The sequence below is a fragment of the Indicator indicator genome, chromosome 24, assembly GCF_027791375.1.
Source record: "Indicator indicator isolate 239-I01 chromosome 24, UM_Iind_1.1, whole genome shotgun sequence".
Classification (NCBI taxonomy): domain Eukaryota; kingdom Metazoa; phylum Chordata; class Aves; order Piciformes; family Indicatoridae; genus Indicator; species Indicator indicator.
The window spans coordinates 1,358,814-1,386,576 of NC_072033.1; the positions used below are offsets into that span (position 1 = coordinate 1,358,814).

At 51.1% G+C, this 27,763-nt stretch overlaps 1 protein-coding gene across 1 annotated transcript in view; it reads left to right on the forward strand.

Annotated features, from left to right (window-relative positions):
• The first annotated feature begins 12,992 nt into the window (after nucleotides 1-12,992).
• Nucleotides 12,993-27,763, forward strand: part of LOC128975200 (ubiquinol-cytochrome-c reductase complex assembly factor 1) — a 59,090-nt gene continuing 44,319 nt past the window's right edge. Inside the window, exons 1-4 of the mRNA XM_054392008.1 lie at nucleotides 12,993-13,020; nucleotides 17,159-17,263; nucleotides 19,006-19,110; nucleotides 22,134-22,241. Coding sequence (XP_054247983.1) covers nucleotides 12,997-13,020; nucleotides 17,159-17,263; nucleotides 19,006-19,110; nucleotides 22,134-22,241 — 342 coding nt within the window. The 5' untranslated portion in view covers nucleotides 12,993-12,996. The remainder of the gene's footprint in view (nucleotides 13,021-17,158; nucleotides 17,264-19,005; nucleotides 19,111-22,133; nucleotides 22,242-27,763) is intronic.

Sequence of the window (27,763 nt, forward strand, 5' to 3'; positions counted from 1 at the left end):
AATTTCTTCCTCCTCTCCACTCTCAATCTCCCCTCTCCCAGCTCAAAGCCATTCTCCCTCATCCTGGCACTCCCAGCCCTTGTAAAAGTCCCTTCCCAGCATTCTTGCAGGTCCCCTTCAAGACAGAACCAGCTTAAATAACCAGCTGTGAGCTGGAGACAAGTGAGATGAGAGGTTTGCTTCTTCATCTGCAGGGCCTGCCTGTTTTTCACAAGAGGCCATTCATCATGACACACAGTCAGAGAGAAGCCTTTACTGCTAAACCCAGACACTCTGGGTCTGCTTTGTGCAAATGGCTTCAAAACATTCCCATTTCTCCAGAGCTGTTGAAAGAGAAACACAACTTGGGTCCTCCATGGGCTTACAGCAGGGGCTGTGTATCTCGACAGGAGCTTTCTTTGCTGCAAAGGTGCAGCAAGACTCATAAAGTTTAGAGGGCAAAGAAGTCATTAACTCATAGGGTGAGTGATCAGATTACAGGAACCCAGCTAGAGAGGAGAGAAGGCTCATAATGGTGGTGTGGGGAGAGGCCTGGGCAGCAGGAGGAGGTGCTCTAAGGAAACACTTGAGGGAATGTGGCTCAGGAGAAAAGACTTAGGGAAAGCAGATGCTAGGAGAAGGCAGCTTGACAGGCCCACAGCAGTGGGGCAGCAAGGGCTGAGGGCTGCAGCAAGGGCTGAGAGCTGCAGCAAGGGCTGAGGGCTGAAGCAAGGGCTGAGGGATGAAGCAAGGGCTGAAGGCTGCAGCTCCATGAAAGGAGACTGCAGTGAGCTGGGGTTGGGCTTTTCTCCCCAGCATCAGGTGATAGAAGGAGAGGAACTGGCCAGCAACAAAGCTGGGGAAGGATCTGGAGAAGAGGGCTGGGGAGAAGCAGTTGAGGGACCTGTGGGTGTTTAATCTGGAGAAGAGGAGGCTGAGGGGAGACCTCATTGCTCTCTACAACTGAGTGAGGTGGAGTTGGTCTCTTCTCCCTAGTATCAGGTGATAGAAGAAGAGGAAATGGCCTGAAACTGTGCCAGGGGAGGTTTAGGCTGGAGGTGAGGAGAAAGTTCTTCACAGAGAGAGTGGTTGGCCATTGGAATGTGCTGCCCAGGGAGGTGGTGGAGTCACCATCCCTGGAGGTGTTCAAGAGGGGATTGGACATGGCCTTGGTGCCATGGTTTAGATAGTCATGAGGTGCTGGGTGACAGGTTGGACTCGATGATCTTTGAGCTCTCTTCCAGCCTTCTTGATTCTATGATTCTATGAGGAACAATTTCTCTGCTGCAAGAGTGGTCAGGGATTGGCACAGGCTGCCCAGGGAGGTGGTGGAGTCCCCATCCCTGGAGGTGATCAAGAAACTTGGGGCCATGGCACTTGGGGCCATGGTTTGGTGGCCATGGTGGTGTTGGGTTGATGTTGGACTGGGTGATCGGAGAGGGCTTTGCCAACCCAAACAATTCTGTGATTCTGTGCTCATAGCCTGCAGCCCATGGCTAGCCTGGGATTCTGTCCCAGCAGAACTAGGAGAGTGATCTGACCTCGATTTCTGATATAGATCACACAAAGGAAGGACTTGTCCTAGAAGCTTCCACATCCAGCTGATTCCTTTTGCTGCTATGCTGTTCCTCAGGGCTCAGTGTTGAAACCACTTCTGTTTAACATCTTTTTTGATGACCTTGATAAGGACACAGAGTGTGGCAGCAGTGAGTTCACAGATGGCACCAGGTTAGGTGGAGAGATCTGCACCAGGGTAAGGAGGCTCTACAGAGGCACTTGGATAGATTGGATCCATGGCCAACATTTACAGGAGGAGCTTCAACCAGGCCAAGTGCCAGGTCCTGCACTTGGGGCACAACAACCCCAAGCAATGCTGCAGGCTTGGGGCACTGTGGCTAGAAACTGCCTGGCACAAAGGGAGCTGGGGGTGCTGATGGACAAGCAGCTGAAGAGGAGCCAGCAGTGCCCAGGTGGCCAAGAGAGCCAAAGGCATCCTGGCTGGGATCAGCAATGCTGTGTCCAGCAGGAGCAGGGAGGGGATTGTCCCCTGGGACTCAGCTCTGGGCAGGCCACACCTTGAGTGTTGTGTCCAGTTTGGGCACAACCTCAATCCAAGAGAGATGTGGAGGTGCTGGAGCCAGGGCAGAGGAGGGCAAGGAAGCTGTGAAGAGCCTGGAGAAGAAATCTGATGAAGAGCAACTGAAGGAGCTGGGGATGGTTAGTATGAAGAGGAGGCTGAGGGGAGACTTCATCACTCTACAGCTCCCTGAAAGGAGGTTGTGGAGAGGTTGGTGCTGGTCTCTTCTCCCAGGTCATTAGTGATAGAGCAAGAGGGAATGGGCTCAAGCTGCAGCAGGGGAGGTTTAGGCTGGAGAGCAGGAAAAGTCACAGCAAGAGTGGTCAGACACTGGCACAGGCTGCCCAGGGAGGTGGTGGAGTCCCCAAGCCTGGAGGTGTTTCAAGGTGGTTTGGTTGTGGTGCTTGAGGATGTGGTTTAGGAGTGACCCTTGCAGAGGAGGGTCAGGGGTTGCACTTGGTGATCCCAGGGGTCCTCTCCAGCATGAATGTTTCTGTGACTCTGTATTACAGCAGCCCTGATATCTTAGGCACACAGCTGCTGCATGAGTCCTACACACAAGAACGCTTGAGGGTGAGGAAGGAGGGGAAGAAGGACTTGAGCAATTGGCAGCAGCATAGCTGAATGTGAGGCTCTGGGCATGCACCCAAATGGCTACGCCAGCACATGAATGCATGTGCAGGAAGGTGTCACTGCCACCAGTGATGATCCAAGTCACAGTGCCTTTAAGATCCCTGAAACGCAGCCTGGTGCCCAGGCTTGGTGAAGGCTGAGCCTACAGCCTGCCAATGTTTACTCCATAGCATCTATACTGGAGTTTAAACTCCTTTGGGGGGTGTTGGTGATGGAAGGTGGATCTCAGGTGTCTGCAGAAATGCTACAAAACTGGGGTATATTTGTTGATGACTTTATTTTCCTATGAAATAATGTGTAAATAATATGTCACAGAATCCTAGAATGGGTTGGGTTGGAAGGGACCTCAAAGCTCATCCAGCTCCAACCCCTGCCATGGGCAGGGACACCTCCCACCAGCACAGCTTGCTCAAGGCCTCATCCAGCCTGGCCCTGAACACCTCCAGGGAGGGCACAGCCACAGCCTCCCTGGGCAACCTGTGCCAGTCTCTCCCCACCCTCACTCAACAATCTCTTCCTCCTCTCCACTCTCAATCTCCCCTCTCCCAGCTCAAAGCCATTCTCCCTCATCCTGCCACTCCCAGCCCTTCTCACAAGTCCCTCCCCAGCTCTCCTGGAGCCCTTCAGGTACTGGAAGGCTGCTCTGGGCTCTCCCTGGAGCCTTCTCTTCTCCAGGCTAAACAACCCAAACTCTCTCAACCTGTCCCCATCAGGGCAGGTGCCTGCTGGGCTGCCAGTGACCATTGCTGGCTCCTGGAGAGTTTGTCACCAATTGACATTCCCAAGGCCTTCTCCTCAGCACTGCTCTCCAGCCACTCTTTGCCCAGCCTGGCCTTGTGCTTGGGATTGCCCCAGTCCAGGTGCAGGACCTTGCACTTGGCCTTGGTGAACACCCTGAGGTTGTCTTGGGCTCAACTCTGCAGCCTGTCCTGGTTATAAACCAAATGGATTCTTTGGAGTTCTAAGCAAAATGAGCTCCTGTTTTTCTCCAAACATAAAGAGAGTGGAGTTCTGTCTCCCAAAATATGACAATGGTTTTAGTAAGAGAAAAGAACCATAAGAAAGAACTCACTTCTTGCCACACTAATGAACTATTCCCATGCCAGTAAAACAGGAAAATGATGAGGAGCATGTGCTGGCATTGCCAGAGCTCTACAGCCTGTAACCTGCCCCAGTGAGCTTACTGAGTTTTAATGAATATTGGAATTCCAGAGAATTGGAAGACTAAGGGGAAAAGGAATTTAATTCAGTACTGTGCTGAGCTGGCAATTAGAAGCAAGATATGGGACTGCATGTACTGACTGAATCTCCTAGTGTGATTGAAACATGGCAGCATAATTCAGGGGTGAAAAGGGAAAGCAGAGCAATTCAGGTCATTTAGTCTGATGAGCTCTGCTTACCCTAGGTTAGAAAATGTTCCCTTGGAGTTCCTGGGTTGTCAGCTCAGTTCTGACAGCACTCAGGGCAGCAAATACAGCTTTTAGGAATAACTGACAGTGAAAGAGAGAACAAACGAGAAAGCAACGTGCAGGCACTCCAGGGATTCCCAGCTCCTGAGCACTTTGTGAGACAGCAGAGCTGGAGAAGGGCAGTAAGAACACCTGGAAGCATGAAGCAGCTTCTGTGAGAGGAGTAATTAGATAGCCCTGCAGTGAGAGGTGACTGGGGCAGGAAGGAAAGGTGATGAGGGCTAAGAATGCAAACTGGGAGCAAATTTTCTCCCAGTCAGGAACCACAAGGCACAAAATTGAAGCACTTCAGGACAGGTTTGGAAGAAGCAGGGGGAGGCTGATTGCTGTGGGATGGCCCAGCTGCAGAACTCCTGCTCACACCCTGCTGGGGATGCTCACTCCTGCTCACACCCTGTTGGGGATGCTCACTGCTGCTCACACCCTGTTGGGGATGCTCACTCCTGCTCACTGCCTGCTGGGGATGCTCACTGCTGCTCACACCCTGTTGGGGATGCTCACTCCTGCTCACACCCTGCTGGGGATGCTCACTGCTGCTCACACCCTGCTGGGGATGCTCACTCCTGCTCACACCCTGTTGGGGATGCTCAAAGTCCAAAAAATGAATAAGTTCATGGAAGAAAATTCCATAGAACACTACTGAGCAAGAGGCTGTAGGACTTTGCAAGCTGCTGGCAACTGGAAGTTGAGAAGCCAGGCCAGGCACATCTCACTGCACATTTGTCCTGTTCTTATTTTCTTTTTTCAGAGATCTGCTGCTGCAGATCCATTCTCTGACTGGCCACAACCATTCAGTTCTCAGAACCTGCAGGATAGACCTCCTGGCTTAATCCATTGAGTAGGACTTAGCAGGGCTTTGGCCACCATCCTCTTAGAGCAGCTGGAATGCTGCTGTGGTCTCTCTTTTCTTACCACTTTGTTGGGGGTTTGTTTGATTTTTGGTGGGTTCTGTTTGTTTATTTTTATTATTTTGTTTTGTTTAATGTGAACCTATTTTAAGAATCCCTCGGAATTAATGATGCTCTGTAATAGCTGAGTATTGTGCATTTAGAATCATACAAATAGAATTGTCAGGGTTGGAAGGGACCTCAAGGCTCAGCCAGTTCCAACCCCCTGCCATGGGCAGGGACACCTCACACCACAGCAGGTTGCTCACAGCCACATCCAGCCTGGCTGCAAAAACCTCCAGGGATGAGGCTTCCACCACCTCCCTGGGCAACCTCTGCCAGTCTCTCACCACCCTCATGGGGAACAACTTCTTCCTAACATCCAATCTCAATCTCCCCACTTCCAGTTTTGCTCCATCCCCCGAGTCCTATCACTCCCTGGCACCCTCAAAAGTCCCTCCCCAGCTTTCTTGGAGCCCCCTTCAGATCCTGGAAGGCCACAATAAGAGCAGGCCTTTGAGCCTTCTCCTCTCCAGCCTGCACAACCCCAACTCTCTCAGGCTGTCTCCAGAGCAGAGCAGCTCCAGCCCTCTGCTCCTCCTCATGGCCCTTCTCTGGACACCTTCCAGCACCTCCAGATATTTCTTGTGAAACATAGATCTTGCAAAGATAGATCCAGGATTGATTCCAAGACTAAAAATGTTTACAAGCTAACCACAGTCAGCTCTAAGTTTCCTCTCCATGTCCTTCCTGTGCGGAGCACTCCAGAGCAGGACACAGCCCTGCAGGTGAATTCTCCCCAAAGCAGAGCAGAGGAGCAGGATCCCCTCTCTCCATCTCTGGCCATGCTGCTTTTGATGCAGCTCAGGCTGCCCTTGGCCTTCTGGGCCAGGGTTCAGCTCTCCCTCTCAGCTCCAGCAACACATGAGGAGTCCAAGCTCAGCCTTCTGTTAGGACCAGCACTGCTTTTCCATAACCACCACTTCTTAATGGGAAATTTTCCATTTCATAAGCTGAAAATCCTTGGGTACAGCTGAGTTATAGATTTATAGAACTTCTTCCTTGTTCTGAAATCAAAGAACCAAAGTCACTTGGCTTTTTAAGGTGAGGTATTGAGACAGGTTAAAGGTGCAGCCTCACAGCCCTGTCAATGCTAGCCTCAGGAGCAGACACCTTTGTCCCAGGCTGGAGGGTTCACCACCTTCCTGTGCCTCCAGAAGGAGTGAGCTCTTCAAGAAGTAAGGGACTTATCATAGAGGACTGTAAGTAGGGGACTGGAACATGTCTTTTGATGAAAGACTGAGAGAATTGGGGCTTTTTAGTCTGGAGAAGAGCAACCTGAGGGGGATCTCATCACTGCTGATCAATACAATACAGGGTGGGTGTCAGGAGGGTGGGACCAGGCTTTGTTCTGTGGTGCCCAGTGACAGGACAAGGGGGAACTGGCACAAATTCATCAGAAGTTCCATCTAAAGATTAGGAGCAACTCCTTTAATTTAAGGGTGCTGGAGCCCTGAAGCAGGCTGCTCAGAGAAGTGGAGTCTCCATCTCTGGAGACATTCACAGCCTGCCTGGATGTGTTCCTGTGTGATCTGTTCTGGGTGACCCTGCCTTGGCAGGGGGGTTGGACTCCGTGATCTCCAGGGGTCCCTTCCAACCCCTACCAGTCTGTGATTCTGTAATAAGTAGCAGAAGAAAAGTGCTTACAGCAATCTGTAGATCTTGAACGTTGAAGTGCTGGACTTCAAGTGCCTGGCAGAAGACAGGCAGCCCCCCTGCTGCTCATAGATAGTCACTGAAACCTTCTCTCAAGACATTCCTCAGCTATCCCAAGGAGGTGAAGATCCAGATGTGCTCTCTCTGGCATGGTTCTAGAGGTTACTTGAATGCTGCTCTGGAGCAGGTGCCTGATCGATACAGGTTTTGCTCTGCTATCAGCCCTGAGCTTTCTGATCACTGAAGGTTTGCACCTCTACAACCTGCCTGTTACTGCTCATTTGTGGCCAGTTACATGGCATGCAAAAGCCCTCCCTGGTGCCCTGCTCTCCCTGCACAGTGCCAGATGTCTTGAGGAGGTTTTCATCCTGGGCTGGTTTTTTCCAGTGGTTTCCAGTGCAGACAATACTGCAGCTCAATAGCAGTGCTCATTCCCTGGCCCAGCAGGGCTGGGCATGAGGCACACTGAAGGCTGCTGTGCTGGTCCTGCTCACCAGCCTCTGAGGAGCTGTGGGAGTGCACTGCTGGACACAGCCCTTCTAAACGAGGCTGGGCCACCTGTTTGGCTTTTCAGGGTATGAGCAATACCTTGACACTGCATGAGCCAGAGAATCATAGAGTGGGAAGGGCTGGAAGGGACCTCTGGAGATCGCTGAGACCAAGCCCCCTGCCAGAGCAGCATCACCCAGGGCAGCTCACACAGGAACACAGCCAGGTGAGGCTCGAAAGCCTACGGAGAAGTAGACTCCACAACCTCTCCAGGCCTCCAGCACCCTCACACCAAAGAAGTTTCTCCTCATGTTGAGGTGGAACCTCCTGGGTTCCAGTTTGTGTCCCTTGCCCCTTGTCCTGTCCCAGGACACCACTGAACAGAGCCTGGCCCCTTCTGTTTGACACCACCCTGCAGGTATTTGTCACCATTGATCAGATCTCCTCTCAGCCTTCCCTTCTCCAGCCCCAAGCTGTTGCTCAGTCCCTGCAGGATTCCTCAGAGCAGCAGGAGCTTTTTTTACCCCAGGAGAGGGCCACAGTTCTGCCCTGCTCACAGCACATGGCTCTTGGAGGGAGCCACGTGAAGGGAGGGAAGAGGGACTGGCTGCTGGGAGGTGGTGAGGTGAGGGCTGATGGGGACATTTCTCAGTGAAAACTGCTCAGGCTGTGCTGGGAGGGCCTGACAGCCTGCCCCTGATAGATTATCCTGGAGAGCCAAACCTTGCCCCATATTAGATGGTTTTCATCACAAACATAAATGTACTTGGTATAAAGCAGAAGGTCAGGAAGGTTTAAGGCATGGTATATGAGAAAACATTTTCCAGATCTCAGCTTCCTCCAAGGTAATATGCAAGTGTAATTAAAACAGAACCTGGAAATCTAGAGCACAGTACCCTATTGAAAGTGTGTTGTGTGAGCTGAACTCCCTTCATTGATACTTTTCCAAAACACACAGCTGCAATAATCTTTATCCAGGAGAAGGGAATAAATTAAGTCTGAACACCTCTGCATATAAGTGCAGCACAGTGTACAGCACTGCACCCCATATAACCTCTCAGAGGTAATGGAAAGCTGAAGGAGCCACAAGTGGAAAACCTTCCTGACCAGCAAACACTTTCTTCTTCAGAAAGCAGACAGATGGGAAGAAAAGCTCCTGGAGCAGAGGTGGCTTAACTGCTGCCATGACTTGTTCCTGAAGGGTCTGCTCCAGCGATTGAGGCTCTGCAGGGTGCCAAAGCACACTCCAATTATGACAGGTGGGGAGGGAAAGGTCCTGGGCTCGTCCCAGCCAACAGTGAAGCTCAAATGAGCAAACAGAGGAGTTATCATAGTTAACAGCAGCAGCAGCCACTGGGTTATAGAAACTCAGGAAAAGTAACCAGGTCCTGTTTCTACTTCCTCCTGTATAAGGAGGCTACTAGAAGTGAGCTACTGTTCAGTGCAGCCCTGGAGCTCAGGTTTGGCTTGCTATGTTTCACCATACTCAGTGTGCAGCACTGAGGAGCCTGTTCTGCTTCACTTCTGCTTCTCCTCCTGGAGATCCACTTTGCACCCCCAGCCAAGGAGTTCCACATCAGGGAATTGATCTCCATACCTACCAAATATTTCAGGGTCCTTAATGCATAGTAAGGACTCTAATTTTTACTGAAAAATGATCTTACTTTTGTATTTTGGAGTAGCCTTTACCCTGGGAAACAGCAGTAGCAAATGGATGCCCACTGAAAGCCTAAAGCAAGTGGTCAGGCTTATGGAGAGGACCAGGCATCCTTATGTTGCTAAAAATATAATTAACTTCCACTAAAAATCATTTTTCAGCTTGGAACATCATCCCAAGGGTCTCAAAGTGTCCACTTTGCATGCAAAGGAGAGGAATGTTGTGAAAGAGAACTATGACAAACTCCTTCCAAAGTATCAGTCACAGAACCATAGAATCACAAAATGGTTTGGGTTGGAAGGGACCTCCAAAGCTCATCCAGTCCAACCCCCTGCACTCAGCAGGGACATCCTCCCCTGGATCAGGTTGCCCAGAGCCCTGTCCAGCATCACCCTGAAGATCTCCAGGGATGGAGCCTCAACCACCTCCCTGGGCAACCTGTTGCAGTGTTCCACCACCCTCCTGGTGCAGAGCTTGATCATCACATCCAATCTTAAATCTGTTCTGTTGTAGTTTGAAGCCATTGCTCCTCGTCCTGTCCCTGCAGGCCTTTGCAATCAGTTTCTCTGCAGCTTTCTTGTATCCCCTTCAGATACTGCAAGGCATCTCTAATGTATCCATGAGGCCTTCTCTTCTCCAGGTGAACACCCCCAGCTCCTTCATCCTCTCCTCACAGCACAGCTGCTCCAACCTCCTATTCACTTTTGTGGCCCTCCTTTGGACCCTCTCCATCAGGTCCACATCTTTCTTGTGTTGAGGGCTCCAGGCCTGGACGCAGTGCTCCAGCTGAGGTCTCACCAGAGCAGAGCAAAGTGGCAGCCTTAGCAATGTCACTTCCCTTCAGCACAGCCAGAGCAAGGAATCCAGAGGGCTCTGAGTTTGCTTCCTGCAGTCCAATGGCCTCTGAGTGCATTTCTGGAACTCAGAGTTCTGAGAGCAGTGCAGAGATGTCCAGGCAAGCTCTGGAAGAAGCCAATCCACACACAGCAGAGCTCCTAGGGCCTGTTTCACTGAGCTACACTTCAAGTCCTACAAGGGTGCATTAGGACACAGTGCCAGCCCTGCACTGGCTCTGCTGGCAGGTACAGATCTTTGCAGAACCTACAGCACCAGAAAGGGCACTGCAAAGAGTCTTCAACACCTGCAGGGTCCAGCTGGCAGTCTGGCAGTATTGGCACTGAGTCAGAGCTAAGAAGACCTTCTGGGCCTGAAGTGAGTTTTACAGTTGAGTCTCTCTTTGTCAGGATCTCCAGAGTGTCCAGGAATACCCAGAGGGACTATTTTCCCTCTTGGTATGTGGAGTGTCCCAGTTCTGCTCCTCCCAGGCAACATGGAGAGATCCTGAGCATGACCATGGAGAGATATGAGCATGAGATGTCACAAATTCACAGACTGCATTGTGTTGGAAGGGACCCTCAAAGGTCATCTTGTCCAACTCCACTGTGGTCAGGAGGGACACCCCCAACTAGATCAGGCTGCTCAGGGGCATATCAAGGCTGATCTTGAATGTCTACAGAGATGGGGCCTCAACCACATACCTGGGCAAGCTGTTCCAATGTTTTACCACTCACATCCTCCTGATGTCCAACCTAAATCTCCCCTGCTCCAGTTTCAAACCACTGCCCCTTGTCCTGCCACTCCAAGCTCATCTGAACAGTCCCTCCCCAGCCTTCCTGTAGGTCACCTTCAGGTATTGAAATGCAGCAATAAGGTCTGCCTGGAGCCTTCTCTTCTCCAGCCTATCTCCTCAACAGAGGTTCTCCAGCCCTCTGATCATCTCTGTCACCTCTCTGGACCTGCTGTAGAGGTTGTTGAGATTGTGATTTAAAGACTAACAGATTAATGGCAAAGAGGATGCTCCAGGAAGGTGTAATCATTCTCCTCCATCACCTTCTCACACAAAAACCTGCTGTTAACAACAGTATTCCATCTTGCTCTGAGTCTAATGCAGAGAGGACAGCCAAGCAAACAGAAGGCAGCAGAGCTACCTTTAACCTTCCTCCCTAAAACTACCCCTCCACAGGACCACAAAATGAGTCACAGAGTGCCAGGGGCTGGGAGGGACCTCCAGATCTCATCCAGTCCAACCCCCCTGCCAGAGCAGGGTCACCCAGGAGCAAGTCATACAGGAACACAGCCAGGCAGGTCTTGAATATCTCCAGAGAGGGAGACTCCACAACCCCCCTGGGCAGCCTGTTCCAGGGCTCTGTCACCCTCACAGGGAAATAATTCTTCCTCCTGTTTCCATGGAACTTCCTCTGCCTCAGCTTCCACCACTGCCCCTTGTGCTGTCCTTGGGCATCCCCCAGCAGAGCCTGGCTCCAGCCTCTGGGCACTCCCCCTGCACATCTTTATCACCAGCAATGAGGTCACCCTCAGGCTCCTCCTCTCCAAGCTACAGAGCCCTCAGCTCCCTCAGGCTCTCCTCATGAGGAAGATGTTCCACTGCCTGCAGCATCTTTGTGGCTCTGTGTTGGGCTCTCTCAAGCAGTTCCCTGACAGAGCTCTGCAGTTCCCTGTGCTGTTCAGCATCCAGCCTCGTGTCCAAAGAACTCATTCACTAAACTTGTCAGATACACTCAAACCTGTTTCAGCAGATACCTGCAGCAAGTCAGAACATCTTGGAAAAGACCAGCAGCAGACACAGGGATCTGCCTGTGGAAAGGAAGTTCAAGCAGTGATTCCATTGGCCTCCTGAGGCCTGACACTTAAGAACATATGAAAGGTTTCTAAAGACTACTGTGGAATTTCAGGGCCATTAAAGCAGCTGCTATTGCCCCCTTGAGAAGCTGACATCCCAGTAAATATGCTGGAAGAGAGGAGTAGAACATTATAGTTCCCCAGTCCTTTAGGCCAGCCCTGCTGCTGAAAAGAGCAGCCTCCCTCTCTCTTCCCCAGCTGTTCTTGCTCACATCTGCACCAGCCTCCCCTGTACCAGGACTAACATTTGTGAGGTGATGTGGATGGGATCCAGATTAAAGTTGGCAAAAAAGAGCCAGGTCATTTTGCTCCTTTGGGCTGCTGCTCAGGTTCGCTCTGTGGTCTCATCAAAGCTGGTGGCAGCTGAAGCAAGGAGTAGGAAACACAGCAGGGACAGGTGGGACCCTCCTGGCAGCAAGGTGCTGGCTCTACAGCCTATGGGGGGCACTGGCACGTGGGGCTCTGCCAGGCTTTCCTGGTGCTGGCACCATGCAACCCCTGTGCACAGATCTGCTGCTTGGGGCAGCCAGGGAGGCCACATCTAACTCACCCAGAGCAAACCACAGCTGCTTTCACACAGCTGGCACAGAATCAACCAGGTGGAAGAGACCTCAGAGATCAGCAAGTCCAACCAACCACCCAACCCTAACTAATCAACCAGACCATAGCACTGAGTGCCTCAGCCAGGCTTTGCTTAAACACCTCCAGGGATGCCCCCTCCCTGGGCAGCACATCCCAATGGCCAATCTCTCTTTCTGGGAAGAACTTATAAGACCAAGCCTAAGCTTCCCCCTGGCACAGCTTGAGACTGTGTCCTCTTGTTCTGGTGCTGCTTGCCTGGGAGAAGAGCCCAACCCCCACCTGGCTATGACCTCCCTTCAGGGAGTTGTAGACAGCAATGAGGTCTCCCCTGAGCCTCCTCTTCTCCAGGCTGAACACCCCCAGCTCCCTCAGCCTCTCCTCACAGGGCTGTGCTCCAGACCCCTCCCCAGCCTTGTGCTCCAGACCCCTTCCCCAGCCTTGTTGCCCTTCTCTGGACACCTTCCAGCATCTCAACATCTTTCTTGAACTGAGGGGCCCAGAACTGGACACAGGCTGCCAAGCAGCAAATCACAGCCACCACTCTCTTTACAGGTCGAGCCTTCCCGAGGAGAGGACTGACAGTGGCGGCAAGCACAGCTTTGCCGCTTTCCCCCTTCCGAACCAAGCCTCCTGCCCGCGCCCAGGAGCGGCCCCAGGCGCCTCCCGCCCTTTCCCGCCCCGCCACGCCACGCCCCCCGCCCCGCCAGGCGCAGCACCGCGCGCGACCTCCCGCCGCGCACCCCCGCCCCGCGCATGCGCAGCCGCGGCCGGAAGTAGCCGGGCCGCCGGAAGTGGCGCCGGGGATCCATGGCGGCTCTGGGGCGAGCCGTGGTGAGTGGCGGCGGCGGCCGGGGTTGTTTTCTCCTCCTCTTCCCGGGGAGGCGTGACACCGAGGGAGCGAGCGAGTGGTGTGTGTGGCCGGGCGCGTCCCCGGTGTTTGTGAAGCCGTGGGGTTCTGCGAGGGGTTGCGGCTGCTCCGCCTCCCCGTGTCTCCTTCCTCCGGCAGTGGTCTCTGGTGAAGGAGCAGGTCGAGCTGTTCCTTCAGAGTTTGTGGTTACGTAAGAATTATGCAAGGCTCAATGCCCCTCATTGGGGCTTGGGAGGTATTCCGTCTGCTGCTTGCCTTGTTGCTTTGGGCACAGTCTGTGTGCCCTTCGGAGTGGGGAGAGCCGTTCTTCGATTTCGGCAACTCCTTTCTCATGCGTTTGTGCACTTCTTTTTTTGCTTGTTGTTGGTCTTTAAAGTCTTCGCAGCAGAGTGCTACGTTTTGCATATAGTCTAGGACAGGAAAGTTTGTGTCTGGGTGCGATTCTGTCACAACACAAAGACAAGGGTGGCCGGGGACAGACTTGGCAGAAGGAGTGAAGCCCTTTAGTGTGAGGGCAGTGCCCACTTACCAAACCGATCCACTTAGCTCTTTGAGCTGCTGTCTCAGGGTGTGGTTTTTACAAGCATGGTGAGCCCTGTCCTCTCAGCCCTCAAGCTGAAAGCAGCAAGTGCCAACCTGCCTGACAGCACCTGAAATCAGTGACCTTAAGTTCCTGCTCCCTCCTCCCGTTCCTCGTCTTCCTCCATGCTCTTCTCTGCACTGTTACCTATCTCTGCCTCCAACAGCATTTTTTTTTTTTTGCCTCTATTCTTCAAATGCTTGAGCAGCAGAACTATGGCAACATAAAAAGTTTCCTGTAGTTTTAATGCATCCAAGAAGCAATCACTTGCAAAAAGGGAGGGGGAAGCCAGGCAGGAGGGAGCAGGGAGGGTGATAGAGAAGCAACAAGTCCCCACATGGGTCCAGTTGTCAGTGGAGCTGTACCCCCAGGCTGCCCTTTGCAGTGCAGGTCTGCTTGTAGCAGGTGAAGGTCTTGTCTCCTAGCTTGCCCTGTCCTTGGGCAATTCCTCTCCCAGCTGCTCTTGGAATTCATATGGCATAATAAGCTGATTCAGCATTTCAGCCTGGCCAGAAAAAATCAGTTTGCCATTTTTGTGATCTGAAGTGCCTTACTTTGGAATCAGAGAAGCATCTAAGCTGTGATAAATGGTGAGAGCACACAGCTGGGAGGAAGGGGACTTCTAACAGCAGCAGCATGGTCCAGCTCAAATTCTTCTGACCTTTGGCATTTTCCCAGCATCTGCTGGGAGAAACCAACAACAAACAGCTACTTTTTGATTAGATTTTAATAGTTGCCTAATCATGTGAGAATAAATCTTCAGACTTTCAGTGTCTCTTCTTTGTACTGGAAACCAAAAGGAATATATATGTTGTGGTTTTTTTTTTTCCTTCTGTCTTTATGCCTTCTCAGGAGCTCAGTGTGTGATAGAGTTGTGGTTATTGTCCAGACATTTCAGCTCTGCTACTTAATCCTGCCAGTGCCATAAAGCTGTTATTTACCTAAGAAGAGATCTTGGAAGAGTTTTTCTGCTGCCTGAGACCTTCCTAATGGTTGCCAGGAGGATTTAAAGCCCACAGTGATGTTGTGTCACTTGTATCTTGACGAGGCAGCAAGCTGCAGGAGGTGCTTGTGCAGGCTGCAGACTGTTCCTGGGTAACCCTTTGTCAGTTTGTGCTTGGCACTGTTTTCTTTCAGCCAAAGGGAGAAGTGAGAGTAGCACTTGGAGGTTGAAAGGAAGGTTAAGGGAAGATTCCTTAGCTGTTCCCTTTCTGCTGGTGCTTTTTTTCATGGAATCATAGAATTGTTAAGGTTGGAAGGGACCTTAAGGATCAGTTCCAACCCCCCTGCCATGGGCAGGGACACCTTACACTACAGCAGGTTGCTCACAGCCACATCCAGCCTGGCTGCAAAAACCTCCAGGGATGAGGCTTCTTTTCATTACTTGATTTTTTTAATTGTATCTTCCTTTGTAAGTGTGCCTGTGCTTATTCTGTCTTTTCATCTATCTCTGTCCAGTTGTTTCTTTTGCAGTAGTGCTTGACAACAGCTCTACACCTCAGTATATTGAAGCTCTGAGGCATTTTGCCTTCTTAATACATGGAAAATGCCTCCAAAAATTCCTGTCATGCTTTGGAACCTTGTAGTAGTCATTACAAATGCTGAATTTTCTTTCTGCTGTGTTTGTTAAACTGTGTCAGAGCACTGAATTGCCTCAAGAAGTACATTGTGGCACTCAGCTGAGATGTCTTTTGGGAGAATTAGATTCTTTTCATGATTTTACTTGCTGGCTAGTGATGTGGTGGAGAAGGAGCAGAAACTAAATATCACAGAATTATACAGACTTACAGAATGGTCTGGGTTGGAAGGGACTTCCAAAGCTCATCCAGTCCAACCCTCTGCACTCAGCAGGGACATCCTCCACTGGATCAGGTTGCCCAGAGCCCTGTCCAGCCTCACTGTGAATATCTCCAGGGATGGAGCCACAACCACCTCCTTGGGCAACCTGTTCCTGTGTTCCACCACCCTCCTGGTGCAGAACTTGTTCCTCACATCCAGGTAGTCTTGCTACTGCAAGTAGCCTTGCTGCAGCAGAAGTGAGAGGCTGTAGCAGCAGTGAACACTAATCACACCTGTGGTGGTGCATCTCTCCCCTCCCAGGTTTTAAGACCCCAGATCAGTTCCCTTATGGACTAAAAGAGCAGCTCTGTGGGGGAGGGGATGGGGGACAGCCTGAGCAGTGCACTACACCTGAAGGACAGCACTGACTGCTGTAGAGGGAATGGGAAACTGGGACATGTGTTGGTTCTGTGTCTGTTCCTCCTAATTTGGGGGCAGATTTGGTAGTCTCATAGTTGTCCTTTCGCTGGGCAGCACCATGAAGAGTTTGAGCACCCCAAATTGATAAGATTTCCCTGGATGCTTGTTCTTCCCTCAATGCTAAACCTCTCCTTGTGTGTTGGATGCTGCAATCTCTTAATCATCTTTGAGGACAATTGGAAGTGAAGCTAATTTTATTATAAAAACACCCCAAAAAGCCATATCCATTTGAATAATGTGTGTATTAGTTGCAGTATGAATGCAGAACATGCTTGAAAGAGGCAAACATTGTACTAATCTGGATATTGCAAGGAAGGAAAGCTGCAAAGAAAGTGCAGCAAAGGAATCCCCTCCTCTTTCCCATGTTACCTGACATTAAGGGACAGGGATCTGCTGGAGAGAGTCCAAGGGAGGGCTACAAGGTTGATGCAGGGACTGGAGCACTGCCTGGGGAGGAGAGGCTGAGAGCCCTGGGGGTGTTCAGTCTGGAGAGGAGAAGGCTGAGAGGGATCTGATCAATGTCTATCAATAGCTGAGGGCTGGGGGTCAGGAAGGAAGGGACAGGGACAGGCTCTGCTCAGCTGCACCCTGGGATAGGACCAGAGGTAGTGGATGGAAACTGCAGCACAGGAGGTTCCAGCTCAACATGAGGAGGAACTTCTGCACTGTGAGGGTGCCAGAGCCCTGGAGCAGGCTGCCCAGAGAGGTTGTGGAGTCTCCTTCTGTGGAGCCTTTGCAGCCCTGTCTGGATGTGTTCTTGTGTGACCTGTGCTGGATTCTGTGCTCCTGCTCTGGCAGGGGGTTGGACTGGAAGATCTCCAGAGGTCCCTTCCAACCCCTAATGACCTTTGAGGTTTCTTGGAACCATATATGCTTCTGAAATACTAAAACTCTCATCTGAGTCTGAGGAAAGTAAGGCAAAGATGCATAAAAGCTGGGAGTCAGGTGAGGGCTTTGTAGAGATCTCTCAGTCAGTTGAATGCTTCTTAAGCATTTGAATTTATTGTACAGGTCTAAACGTGGTGGTGGTGTAGTTTCACGCTGTAGACAGCTCACCATTTCCTTCTGATCATTTCCTTTCTGCCATCAAACTCGAGCAGGTTATTTTTTTAAAGTCAGGATTTATCCTTCTGTCAAGCACAAGTTGGGAGTTTAATCGGGGGGATTGCTGTAGAAATGACTAAAACTTGAGGAAGCAGAATGCTTCAAGTGTTTCAGAGTATTTGGATCCTTTTCTTCATTGCTGGTCTTTTCTGTTCCAGATCTGCCAGACTGGAGTAACTCAATGGATAACAGCATGCACTGGATTATTACAGGCAGCCACAGTCCAAGGCCAGTGTAGAAGGATGCTGTATGGTGTCTTCCAGGTAGGATATCAAGAGTGTGTTCAAGTGTATGAAAAATGGCATCAATTATTAAGGAAAAGTCCTGGCTTTTAAATAAAGAGGCTTCCAAAACACCCCAGCTGGAGCTCTGTGTCCAGTTCTGGAGCAGAGGGCTGGAGCTGCTCTGCTCTGGAGACAGCCTGAGAGAGTTGGGGTTGTGCAGTCTGGAGAGGAGAAGGCTCCCAGGAGACCTTCTTGTGGCCTTCCAGGATCTGAAGGGGGCTCCAAGAAAGCTGGGGAGGGACTTTTGAGGGTGTCAGGGAGTGATAGGACTGGGGGGAATGGAGCAAAAGTAGAAATGGGGAGGTTCAGATTGGATGTTAGGAAGAAGTTGTTCCCCATGAGGGTGGTGAGAGCCTGGCAGAGGTTGCCCAGGGAGGTGGTGGAAGCCTCATCCCTGGAGGTTTTTGCAGCCAGGCTGGATGTGGCTATGAGCAACCTGCTGTGGTGTGAGGTGTCCCTGCCCATGGCAGGGGGGTTGGAAGTGGATGATCCTTGAGCTCCCTTCCAACCCTGACAATTCTCTGATTCTCTTCACTGTCTATATTGTTGAAGTACCAGGGCAATTTAGAAGCTTCCTGCTGCTCACAGGGTGGGCTCCCACCTCTTTATTCTCACAGTTGTCTCAATTCCAGTTGTGTAGTCTTTGTGTGAGTCCAAATGAAGTAGGTTTAAGTCCAGGTGTAGGGGGCCTTCTTCCAAAGCAGCTCTTACAAGCCAGTCCCACTTGCATGGCATTCCCAGCACTTTGCTTTCTAGCACATCCCCACCTGGATTTGCTGGCACTGAGGACATGTTTGCCCAGCACAGCACAGCATCATCCACCAGCACCACCAAGTCCTTTTCTTCAGGGCTGCTCTCAAGCTAGTCCCTGCCCAGCCTACATCAGTGCTTGGGATTGCCCTGACCCAGCTGCAGGACCTTGCCCTTGGTCTTTTTGAACCTCATGAGGTTGGCTTGGGCCCAGCTCTTCAGCCTTTCAAAGTCCCTTCCCTCCAGCATGTCAGCTGCCCCACACAGCTTGGTGGTGTTGGCAGACTTGCTGAGGGTGCCCAGTTCTGGGCTCCTCCTTTTAAGAAGGACATTGAGATATCTGAACATGTCCAGAGAAGGGCAACAAGGCTGGGGAGGGGTCTGGAGCACAGCCCTGTGAGGAGAGGCTGAGGGAGCTGGGGGTGTTCAGCCTGGAGAAGAGGAGGCTCAGGGCAGACCTCATTGCTGTCTACAACTCCCTGAAGGGAGGTTGTAGCCAGGTGGGGGTTGGGCTCTTCTCCCAGGCACTCAATGACAGAACAAGAGGACACAGTTTCAAGCTGCTCCAGGGGAAGTTTAGGCTGGAGGTGAGGAGAAAGTTCTTCCCAGACAGAGAGATTGGCCATGGGATGTGCTGCCCAGGGAGGTGGTGGAGTCACCATCCCTGGAGGTGTTCAAAACAAGCTTGGATGTGGCACTTGGAGCCATGGCTTAGTTGTCAGGAGGTGTTGGGTAATAGGTTGGCCTTGATGATCTCTGAGGTCTTTTCCAACCTGGCTGATTCTGTGATTCTGTAATGCTAGTGTCCATGTCAGATGTTGTTTGTAACCATCAGGGTGATACCAAATGTGATCTTTTCAGGATTAGACTGGACTGGAATTGACTTGGAAGCAAACTAAGGGTGACTGGGGAAAAGTGAAGCCTTCACCAGTCAATGGTCATGCAATTTTGCCTTCTCTCATTTTTACTAGAGACACAAGGCCAGCAAGTTCCAACCATCTAAACCCTGTGGTGGATTGATTGAAGCCAATGGAGCCATTGCACAGCCAAACAGATCCTTTCACAGTACAAACAAGGTCAGAAGTGTGATGTTTTTATTGTGCTAACAATTGCACAGCTACAGAACGTTTGTCAGAGCTCACAGGAGGTGATTGGATTCTGTATGAAATGTTTTAGTGGAGTGGAAACAAGGACCCCAAGAATTTCAGAAGAGCTCTGTTCCTTTCCAGAAAATGAAGTCAAACAAGGAAGTCAGAAAAGGGAGGTGCAGCTACAGTTGGGTTCTCTAGGGTGGAAGTTCCAGTCCTGGAATGCCAGGTGGGAAGGGACCCCAAGGATCACCTGCTCCAACCTCTCTAGGTGACAGCAGAGCTGAACTGAGCTGCTCAGCACCCTGCCCAGCTGAGCCTTCACACTGCCCAGTGCAGGGCACTCCACTGCTTGCCTTGGGAGATGATTCCAGTGTCTGACTGTGCTCAGGGGGAAGCCTTTTCTCCTGGAGTGCCATGGGAATGTCCCCAGCAGTAACTTGTCCCCATCACCTCTTGTCTTGTCCATGGCACTCCTTGTCAAAAGGGAGTCTTCCTCCTCCTGGCAGCCTCCCTTTATGTCCTGCTCCATGGTGATGAGGTCTGCCCTGAGCCTTCTCTTCTGCAGGCTGAACAACCTCAGCTCTCAGCCCTTCCTCACATGGCAGAGGGCTGCCAGTGCTCTGATCACTCTCATGGCCTTTTTCTGGACACTTTCCAGCCTGTCCACAACTTTTGGTACAGTGGAGCCCAAAACTGTTCTCAGTGCTCCAGGTGTGGGCTGACCAGCACTGGGTGGAGTGTTCTGATAACTTCTTTACCTCTGCTGGTGCTGCCCTTATTAATGCAACCCAGCATCCTGCTGGCTTCCTTTGCCACTGCAGCACAGTGTTCACTCATGTTGAGCACCAAGAGCCCCACAGGGCTGCTCTCCAGCCAGGTGGCTCCCAGGCTGAGCTGCACTCCTGGGTTATGTGTTCCCAGATGCAAGCCCTTACATTTGTCCCCATGGGACTCATGAGGCTCTTGCTGGCTCACTCATTCAAGCCTTCCTGAAGGGTGGCTTCTGCCTTCTGGTGTGTCAGCTTCCCCACTCATTTTGGTGTCACCTGCACACTTCATTAAGGTGCTCTTTATCCCAGTATCCAGATCACTGAAGACATTAATGGTAAGCCTGAGGGCTTCCTTCCAATGAGGAAAAGAAACTGAATTAAGGAGGTTAATGGAGTGAGGAGCAGACGTTCCCTGCTTACAAAAAGGGAAACATAGCAGCTGCCCATACGTATCAGAAGTGGCAAAGTGTTTCCTGAGTCTCTAGCTTGGCAGTAATGTGAAATGAGAGATTTAATTCTGCTAAACACTGAAACTGTGTGCTAGGGAGGTTAAAGATTGGAGTGCTGAAGGTGCATCCACTTGTAGCTGCCAACCATGAATACAAGGATACATTTTCTGGTGCAGGAATGACTCTCAAAAGCTGGCCAGGTGCAGTTCAGGAAGCTGCAGGGTGTGGGCCATGTGTGTTTGGTTTTGTGTCCTGTTAATATCTGCTGCTGGTCCTTACTGGAGATGGTGTCCTGCTCTAAGTGTTTGTTCTGGCCGTGTGTGGCACTCCTGATGTTGCTGAGTTGCTTCCCTACTAAGAAAATGTTCAAGTCTTAGGAGGAGGTGTTTAGGGTAAAAGTCAACATTTACCATTGAAAATTTGCCATTTTGTTGATCAGGGAAATTTCTCAGATTCTAAAGGCTCTCAGCTGTATTCCTTAAGCATATGCAGAGATCCATCTGCATAACATTTTGGTTAGATGGGATAAAAAGCTGGAGAACCTCCCCTGGGGCCAGGCTGGGAGAGTTGGGGCTGTTGAGCCTGGAAAAGAGAAGGCTCCAGGGAGACCTCAGAGCAGCCTTCCAGTACCTGAAGGGCTCCAGGAGAGCTGGGGAGGGACTTGTGAGAAGGGCTGGGAGTGGCAGGATGAGGGAGAATGGCTTTGAGCTGGAGAATGTGCTGCCCAGGGAGGTGGTGGAGTCACTGTCCTTGGAGGTGTTCAAAAAAAGATTGGATGTAGCACTTGGAGCCATGGTTTAGTTGTCAGGTGGTGTTAGGGGCTAGGTTGGACTTGATATTCTCTGAGGTCTTTTCCAACCTGGTTGATGCTGTGATTCAGTGAGATGAGGAAGAAATTCTTCAGAGTGAGGCTGGGGAGAGACTGGCACAGGTTGCCCAGGGAGGCTGTAGCTGCCACCTCCCTGGAGGTGTTCAGGGCCAGGCTGGATGAGGCCTTGAGCAAGCTGTGCTGGTGGGAGGTGTCCCTGCCCATGGCAGGGGGGTGGAACTGGATGATTTTTATGGCCCCTTCCAACCCAACCCATTCTAGGCTTCTATGATTGTGATTAATCTGATTTTCTAAGAGACAAAATGTTTATGCTGTGTGCTTTGTTCATTAGGAGTTACTTGCTGAAGTACAGTTGGTGTTTACTGATGGGTGGTTCCTGCTGACAGGATGCTTACAGACAGACCATCACAAAGATTTCTTAGCAGCCCAGCTGTGTCTGAGTTGTGTAGCTCACCTGGAAGAGAACACTTTGCCTCATGTTTGCAGACACTGCAATTCATGAGGGACTGAATTTGGCCAGCAGGTCAAGGGATGTTCTCCCCCCCTCTGCCCTGATGAGACCACAGCTGGAGTACTGCTCTGGGCTCCTCAGTTCAAGAGGGGCAGGGATATGCTGGAGAGTGACCAATGGAGGCTGTGAGGATGAAGGGACTGGAACATCTGATGAGGAAAGGCTGAGAGCCCTGGGGCTGGTTAGAATGGAGGAGAGCAGCCTGAGAGGAGATCTGATCAATGGTGACAAATACCTGCAGGGTGGTGTCAAGCAGAAGGGGCCAGGCTCTGTTCAGTGGTGTCCTGGGACAGGATAGTGTCAGATTTTGCAGGGAAGACCTAAATGTGTATTTGTTTTGCTGCAAACCAACCTCCTAAAATCCTCTGTTGAAAGTTGTAGCTTTTCTGATGAAAGTGGTTTGGCACTGAATTGCTGGGAGTGACAGATGTGACATTTCCATTTCACAGCATCTTTCTGCAAAGGATTCCTTGCAGCCATCAGAAGAGAAAGTGGGAGCTTTCACCAGGATAATAGAAGCCATGGGTTTCACAGGACCCCTCAAGTACAGCAGATGGGTAAAGCATTCATTTCATCTTTCTTTTGGTTATTTGATACTTTCAGAGTTCTAAAATGCAAATAAAAACCCCACACCTTTTCTTCCTTATGACAGAATGAGTGCTCAGTGGAACACTTCTGTTTATTACCCATCTGCATTCCTGCTTTGTGATGTAAGGAATAATAATCCAGCTTCAGCCTCCCTTGATCTGTGTATTGCCACAATTGGCATAAGGAGGAGTAATGTGTTTGGTTTGTAGAGCCTTAAGCCTGCTTGAATTTAGTCAGGTGTGAGACCCCACCTCAGATCCTGCCTCCAGTTCTGGTGTCCCCAGCAGGAGAAGGACACAGAGCTGTGGAGTGAGGCCAGGGGAGGCCACAGAGATGATCCAAGGACTGGAGCAGCTCTGCTGTGAGCACAGGCTGAGGGAGCTGGGGGTGTGCAGCCTGGGGAAGAGAAGACCCCAGGGGGACCACAGAGCTGCCTGCCAGGACCTGAAGGGATCCTGCAGGAAGGCTGCAGAGAGACTTTTCCTGAGGGGGTCTAGGGAGAGGGTAAGGGGGAATGGTTTGAAGCTGAGGCAGAGCAGGATTAGACTGGAGCTGAGGAAGAAGTTCCTCAGTAGGAGGGTGGAGAGACTCTGGCACAGGCTGCCCAGGGAGGCTGAGGCTGAACACTCCCTGGGGGTGTTCAAGGCCAGGCTGGATGAGGCCTTGAGCAGCCAAGTCTGGTTGAGAGGTGTCCCTGCCCATGGCAAGGGGTTGGAGTAGATGAGCTCTGAGGTCCCTTCCAGCCTGAGCCATTCTGTGGTTTCCCACATTCATGCACCAGGAGCAGCCTTACTGACACCCACCCAGGCATCATCTTGTCTTTAATAATGGCAACTGCAGTTATCTGGAAAGAGTTTAGTGACAGGAAGACCTCTTTGTGCTCCTCCTCTTGTGCTCCTGCAGTGGCTGACTCTTTCAGGACTCCCTGCATGCAACCAGGCTTTCTTTTGGAGTCTCTGTTGATGGAGTTCTCTAAATTTGCCCAGTTGCTCAGTAAACTCCTGTAAGTTTACAGCATCCTCAGCATTCAATATCAAGGAGTTCCACTGGCCCTTGGAGAAGAGAGTGCACTTGGTTGCAGTTGATGCCTTTTCCTTTTGTATTTTAAAAAAAAGTTGCTTATTCTAAAGGTGATTATTCTTTCCATGGAGTGTGTGCTCACATTCTGCCTTCCACTGGGGCTTTGATGAGCTCTTGTATTCAGTAGTATCTTAGGAACAGAGGAGACTTGGCCTAACTTCTTTCTGTCATTAAGGCTCTTCCATGTTTAGATTTTGTACAGAATCACAGAATGTTAGGGGTTGGAAAGGACCTCCAGAGATCACCCAGCCCAACCCCCCTGCCAGAGCAGGGTCCCCCAGGGCAGGGCACACAGAACACATCCAGGCAGGTTTGGAAAGTCTCCAGAGCAGGAGACTCCACAACCTCTCTGGGCAGCCTGCTCCAGGCTCCAGCACCCTCACAGGGACAAAGTTTTCCCTTCTGTTCCCCTGGCACCTCCTCTGCTCCAGCTTGCCCCCAGTGCCCCTTGTGCTGTCCTTGGCCATCCCTGAGCAGAGCCTGGCTCCAGCCCTGCACAGCTTTATCCCCAGCACTGAGGGCAGCCCTCAGGCTCCTCTGCTCCCAGCTCCAAGCCCCAGCTCCCTCAGCCTGGCCTCACAGGAGATGTTCCACTGCCTGCAGCAGCTCTGGGCTGGACTCTCTCAAGCAGTTCCCTGAGGTCCTTCTTGACCTGAGGAACCCAGAACTGGACACAATATTCCAGATGTGGCCTCAGCAGGGCAGAGTAGAGAGGCAGGAGAACCTCTCTGACCTACTCACCACCCCAGGATACCCTTGTCCTTGTCCACAAGGGCACATTGCTGGCTCATGGGCATCCTTCTGTCCATCAGTATCCCCAGGTCCCTCTCCTGCACTGCTCTCCAACAGGTCAGTCCCCAAGCTATTCTGGTCCATGGGGTTGTTCTTTCCCAGATGCAGGACTCTACTCTTGTCCTTGTTGGATTTCCTTAGATCTCTCCCTGCCCACCTCTCCAGCCTGTCCAGGTCTGGCTGAAGGGCAGCACAGGAGGTGGCAGCCACTCCTCTCAGTTTGGTGCCATCAGCAAACTTGCTGGCAGTGCTCTCTGTGCCCTCATCCAAGTCATTGATGAATATATTGAATAGTCCTGGCCCCAGCACTGACCCCTGAGGGACCCTGCTAGGTACAGGCCCTTCTCTGAAGCTCCTTCAGCACTCTGTCTTTGTCTCCCAAACAGAGAGTAGGGAGAGTTGTGATTGCTTTCTGAGGCACTGCTCATTCAGAGCTGGCTAGGGCAGAGTCACAAAGAGCTCTTCCTTTTTGAAGCAGTCCTTGCATAAAGCAGTTGTTAGCACTGACTAAATGAGAGCAGTTCTGGAAGAGGCTCTCCAGTTTTTCTGCAGAAGAAAAAAAGACAAGAGGTGAAATGGAATCATTTCTTTGCTCTCAAGTAGGGCACAGTATAGAGGCAGCTTGAAGGAGGAAAGACTGAACCCAGCTGTGCAGGAATTAAAGCCTTTTAAGATGCTTTGAGTATCTGCAAGGTAGAGTGGACCTCCTCTGAGACAGGTGTGAAGCTATTGCTGATTGCTTCTTCTCAGGAAGAAAATAGGGAGCTGGGTGCTGAAGTATTCTGGGTCAGATCAGTTGCTTTAGATCAGACAATGCCAAACCTCCTGAGGGAGTAGTTTGTGTCCCACATGCTTGTGTACAGTGTGGTAACAGAGATTCTTGTAAGTGCTGATTCAGATTTCTCCTTAATTGCTGCTCTTTACTGCCTGCTTTTGGCTGGGGAGCTTGGGTTTGGAGAGAGTTCTTTTGTAGTGAGGCCCCAAGAGACCTGAGTTCAGTTTTGGCCTTGCCAGTGCTCTCTCTGAGATCTTAGGGAAGTTTCTTAATATTTCTCTGCTTCTTTCTAGTTTCTCCTCCCTTCCCCCATACCTCTTCTACACCCTGAAACTTCCAGGATTAAATTTCACCACTTTCTCCTGTGCTGGTTGCCTGATTTAAGGGCTGGATTGCAGGGACTGTTCTGTACAATGTGTTTTTAACGTCCACTAATGCCTGGTCTGGGGCAGTGGCTTTCACTGAGGAGATGTCTGCTCCCAGGCAGCATTTCCTTTAGAAATGAACCCTTCAGAACTCCAGCAAGCAGTGTAAATTATTTTACTGCAAGAAGTTTAGACTTAAGAATTCATTTCTTGACAAAAGCCTAAGATTATTGAGTAAGAAAAATAATGGCCCCTGTGTTTGCACAGCAGGAGATCAGTGGCAACTTTCTTATTTTTCCCTTTGGCTGGAGGAGACACAAATAAAAACTTTGGTGATTTGAAGTGCCATAAAAAATAGAACACCCCCCTCCCCCCACCCCAAGCCAACCCAAATTCAGTGCTGCTTCCTGGCTCAGGGGAGTGGGCTCTGGAGTTTACAGAGTGGTTCATTTGTCTCCCCTTGATGTTAGTAATCAGGAATGGCTGAGAGCTCTTCTCTTTAACACCTTTGCTGTCAGTCACTGTGCTCTTCAAAGCTGAGGCACATCCTTAGCTTAGGCTTTCTTCTAGATCACAAAATCACAGAGTGTGAGGGGCTGGAAGGGACCTCCAAAGCTCACCCAGTCCAACCCCCTGCCAGAGCAGGGTCACCTGGAGCAGGTCACACAGGAACACATCCAGGCAGGTCTTGAATTTCATCTCCAGAGAGGGAGACTCCACAACCCCCCTGGGCAGCCTGTTCCAGGGCTCTGTCACCCTCACAGGGAAATAATTCTTCCTTCTGTTTCCATGGAACTTCCTCTTCCTCAGCTTCCACCACTGCTCCTTGTGCTGTCCTTGGGCATCCCCCAGCAGAGCCTGGCTCCAGCCTCTGGGCACTCCCCCTGCACATCTTTATCCCCAGCAATGAGGTCACCCTCAGGCTCCTCCTCTCCAAGCTACAGAGCCCTCAGCTCCCTCAGGCTCTCCTCATGAGGAAGATGTTCCACTGCCTTCATCATTTTTATGGCTCTGTGCTGGACTCTCTCTCAAGCAGTTTCCTGAGGTCCTTCTTGACCTGAGGGGCCCAGAACTGGACACAATATTCCAGATGTGGCCTCAGCAGGGCAGAGTAGAGGGGGAGGAGAACCTCTCTCAACCTACCAATCACAGCCCTTCTAATCTCAGCTGCTGAATGACATGAGGTACACTCTGAGGCTTGGACACTTCTGATTTTCTCCCTGGCCTTGCAGTGCACCAGAAACACCTTGAGTGTATCATCTAGTGGGGTCCCTCAGGGGTCAGTACTGGGACCAGAGCTGTTCATCAGCCACCTGGATGAGGGCACAGAGGGCACTGTCAGCAAGTTTGCTGATGGCACCAAACTGGGTGGAGTGGCTGCCACCTCCTCTGCTGCCATTCAGCCAGACTTAGGCTGAGAGTTGGGCAGGGAGAAATTGAATGCAGTTCAACAAGGGCAAGGGGAGAGTCTTGCACCTGGGAAAGAACAACCCCATGGAGCAGGATGGGTTGGGGACAGACCTGATGGAGAGCAGTGAAGGGGAAAAGGCCCGGGGGGTCCTGGTGGATGGGAGGATGACCATGAGCCAGCAATGTGCTCTGGTGGTCAAGAAGGCCACGGGCATCCTGGGGTGCCATGGTTCAGTGGCTGTGGTAGGATTGGGTTGATGTTGGACTGGATGAGCTTAGAGGGCTTCTCCATGATTGTATGGTTCTGTGATTCTTCAGTATCAAAAACTTCAATTATACAAACACTTCGTGTGGTTCAAATCAGTTCAAGGCAGTGGAGGACACCAGGACTTGTGAGTTGACATCTTTGGAGTCTCTGTAAGGAAAGCCATTTGATAGCTTTTTCTATATGATATTAAACCACATTTGGAAGGGTATTCAAGAGGCTACTTAATATCTTTTCTTGCCTCAAGGCAAGACTGATGATACCTGTGTGATTCCTGGGAGATCAAAGAGTTTAATCTGCTCCTGAAATGTCAAGTGGTTATGATTCTCAAATCTTTTCAGAAAATCATAACACCATGGAATGGTTTGGGTTGGAAAAGCCCTCAAAGATCATCCAGTCCAACCATCAACCCAACAGCACCATGACCACTAAACCATGGCCCCAAGTGCCATCACTCAAGCTCACAAGATGTTAGGGCTTGGAAGGGACCTCTGGAGCTCTTCCAGTCCAACCCCCTGCCAGAGCAGGAGCACAGAATCCAGCACAGGTCACACAGGAACACATCCAGACAGGGCTGCAAAGGCTCCACAGAAGGAGACTCCACAACCTCTCTGGGCAGCCTGCTCCAGGGCTCTGGGACCCTCACAGTGCAGAAGTTCCTCCTCATGTTGAGCTGGAACCTCCTGTGCTGCAGTTTCCATCCACTGCCCCTGGTCCTATCCCAGGGTGCAGCTGAGCAGAGCCTGTCCCTGTCCCTGTCCCTTCCTGACCCCCAGCCCTCAGCTGTTGATAGACATTGATCAG